Here is a 2,790-nt window from a genome sequence, read left to right as displayed (position 1 = left end):
ATATGGAAGACATAAAAAATTAATTTGCTCTACAAGTAAAGTAAATATTTTTTGTTATTGATTTTAAACATAGGTTTATTTTTCTTTAATTTTGTTTTGTAAACATTCAAAAGCAACAAAGACAATTACCATATATTAAACGCTCAGGAAAATTTAATTTAATGAAGCAGTAAAACTATAATATTTTTGCTATCCATATAACAACTATATCATTGATTTCTGATTCGCCGTCGGCATTTTTATATTAATATTGAAAAGAATTAGGTACCGAGTAAAAATAAAAGAACTAAAATATTGGTTTGTTTAATCATCAAGTCAAGGTGTTAAAAATATATAAGAAAGAAATATGTGCAATGTGCAGTTAAAGAATCATTCGCAATTCAATAAAGCCTCAATTTTAAATTTTAAGAATATTTTTTGTTTAATAGGAAAATAATATGCACTAAAACAAAAATAACATTAAAGTTTGTAAACAAATTAAAAATTTATAATTAATAATCAAATATAATAAATAATTAAAAATATTTAGAGACAAGTTAAAAGAAAACATGCCTCGGCCATCACGTGAAACGTACGGTGATCAAAAACCACCTTACTCCTATATATCATTAACAGCAATGGCAATTTGGAGTTCTCCAGAAAAAATGCTACCATTAAGTGATATTTATAAATTTATAACCGATCGTTTTCCTTATTATCGGAAAAATACTCAAAGATGGCAAAACTCTTTACGGCATAATCTTAGTTTTAATGATTGTTTTATTAAAGTTCCACGCCGTCCAGATAGACCAGGTAAAGGTGCATATTGGGCATTACATCCACAAGCATTTGATATGTTTGAAAATGGTAGCTTATTAAGACGAAGAAAACGTTTTAAATTACATAAAAATGATAAGGATACTTTAAATGAAGAGTTGGCAGCATTAGCAAATTTAAATCGTTATTTTTTTACTAGTACAGCAGCCACCTTACATCATCCAATGGATTTACCACCAATACATCAGGATCCAGCATTATATGGTCGTATACCACCACCACATCCACATGCAACATATGCGGCAGCAACAATGTTACCTCATAATAATACATCACCACCATTATTAAGATCTACTATATCACCACCATTATCAGTAGATTGTTCACCATTGACTGGTATAACATCTGATTTACAAACAACTCCTTCCTCGTTTGATGCTAGTCGTCCAAAGAGATCTTTTACAATAGAAAGCCTTATAACACCAGATAAAGATGCCACATATTGTATTGACGATACAAGCAGTACCGATGATCTTAGTATTGATAGTAAAAAGAGTAAGAAATCAAAGAGTAAAACTGATTGCGGAAGTATGAAGCGGAAAGCTTCAAATCGAGATGAACATTTTGATTTAGATGAACAAAATTCTAAATTAACTAGAGGAACTACACCAACGCCTCCAATACCAAGAACAGTATTACCTCCTTTACATACAATTAGTGCGGCAGCTGGTCTACCGTTTTTACATTATCCTCCAAATAATCCAACAATAAATATGAATTACGATTTGCCAATGCATCCACTTTTAATGATGCAACCTGCAGCAGCAGCTGCTCTAGGAGCAGGATTACATAATAGTTATTATCATAATCTAAATGTTTTACAACAGCATCAACAGCAGCAACAACAACAACAACAGCAACAACAGCAACATCATCTCCAACATCATCATCATGTTGGCGACATTAATAGGATTGCGTCTACTTTAAGAACAATTTAGAAATTTTAATTTTTGGTTTTAAGGTAAATTATGTAAAAAATAAGGTACATAATTTGTGTGATTTAGTTGTGTAAGTTATTTTAAATGCTTATATGTAAGTTATGATTGTCATAAAATTTATTTGTTTTTAAAAGATTGAAAGAAAAGCTGCACTAAGGCGATGAAATATTAAAAACATTATTTAAAAAGCTATTTCATATGCATATACAGTCTCCGCTACAGAAAAATATTTTTTACTCTAATTTATGCACAGCATAAAATTAAAATAGTAAAGGATAGATCGGTTAATTTATCGTAGCCGATATCATTTGCATTTATTCAAGAAATACTAAAAAATTTTATTAATTTGATGGTAACTTATGTAGCGAATTACATTTTTTTAGCAACTTTATAAGACAATTGTCGTGTATAGTGAATTACAAAATCGTTGATATTTGTTCGGTTTCTAAATATCAAAATTTCCTGGTGAATTTCACATAGTTATAATTTTTTTTCAAAAATGACATTTTAGTCATTGAAATCTTTTAAATATTAAATGTTCAAATAATTAGGGCGAGTATTTCTGTATGTAATTTAACTTTGAGTGAAATAATTGCGATTACTAAACCGACCGTTAGTTACTTAATGGAAACCTATTATTTTACGTAGACTTCTTACGTATTTGTAAGAAATAGTCAAATTTTAAGCTAGATTACAAATCAGATTTTGCCGAGAAAAAAATTTATATTTTGTAAATTTATATACTCATGTTTCTAATAGCGATCGTTACGTAACCGCCCTCTTATATGGCTTAAGTGAAAGAATTACACAAAATTGTGAGGATGTCCTTTAACCACATAATGAAAATTTTAATAAATCTGATAATTTTTTTCTTATCATCCTCCTAAAAATTTACTTTCTGCGATTTAATTTTCTCAAACGAAGTCAGACATTATGTTGTAAACATTTTTATTAATATTAGATTTGGTCTATTCATGAACAAATTTTTAACAGATTATGCTCCTTATTAAATTGCGAAAAAATGTGAAACCTTATT

General features: G+C 28.7%; 1 protein-coding gene across 1 annotated transcript; it reads left to right on the top strand.

The window, feature by feature from the left end:
* The first annotated feature begins 548 nt into the window (after nucleotides 1-548).
* On the top strand, nucleotides 549-1,754 carry LOC129614479 (fork head domain-containing protein FD4-like). The gene has a single exon (XM_055529083.1). It carries the CDS (start codon nucleotides 549-551, stop codon nucleotides 1,752-1,754), a length of 1,206 nt encoding a protein of 401 aa, XP_055385058.1.
* Nucleotides 1,755-2,790: the final 1,036 nt, after the last annotated feature.

Source organism: Condylostylus longicornis, unplaced genomic scaffold (genome assembly GCF_029603195.1).
Source record: "Condylostylus longicornis isolate FDR11 unplaced genomic scaffold, ASM2960319v2 ptg000110l, whole genome shotgun sequence".
Classification (NCBI taxonomy): Eukaryota; Metazoa; Arthropoda; class Insecta; order Diptera; family Dolichopodidae; genus Condylostylus; species Condylostylus longicornis.
The sequence above is the reverse complement of the archived record's forward strand: the minus strand, read 5'-3'. Positions and strand labels throughout refer to the sequence as shown.

Coding starts and splice junctions, on each gene's coding strand:
- LOC129614479 (XM_055529083.1), top strand. CDS start 549: ATGCCTCGGCCATCACGTGAAACGTACGGTGATCAAAAACCACCTTAC.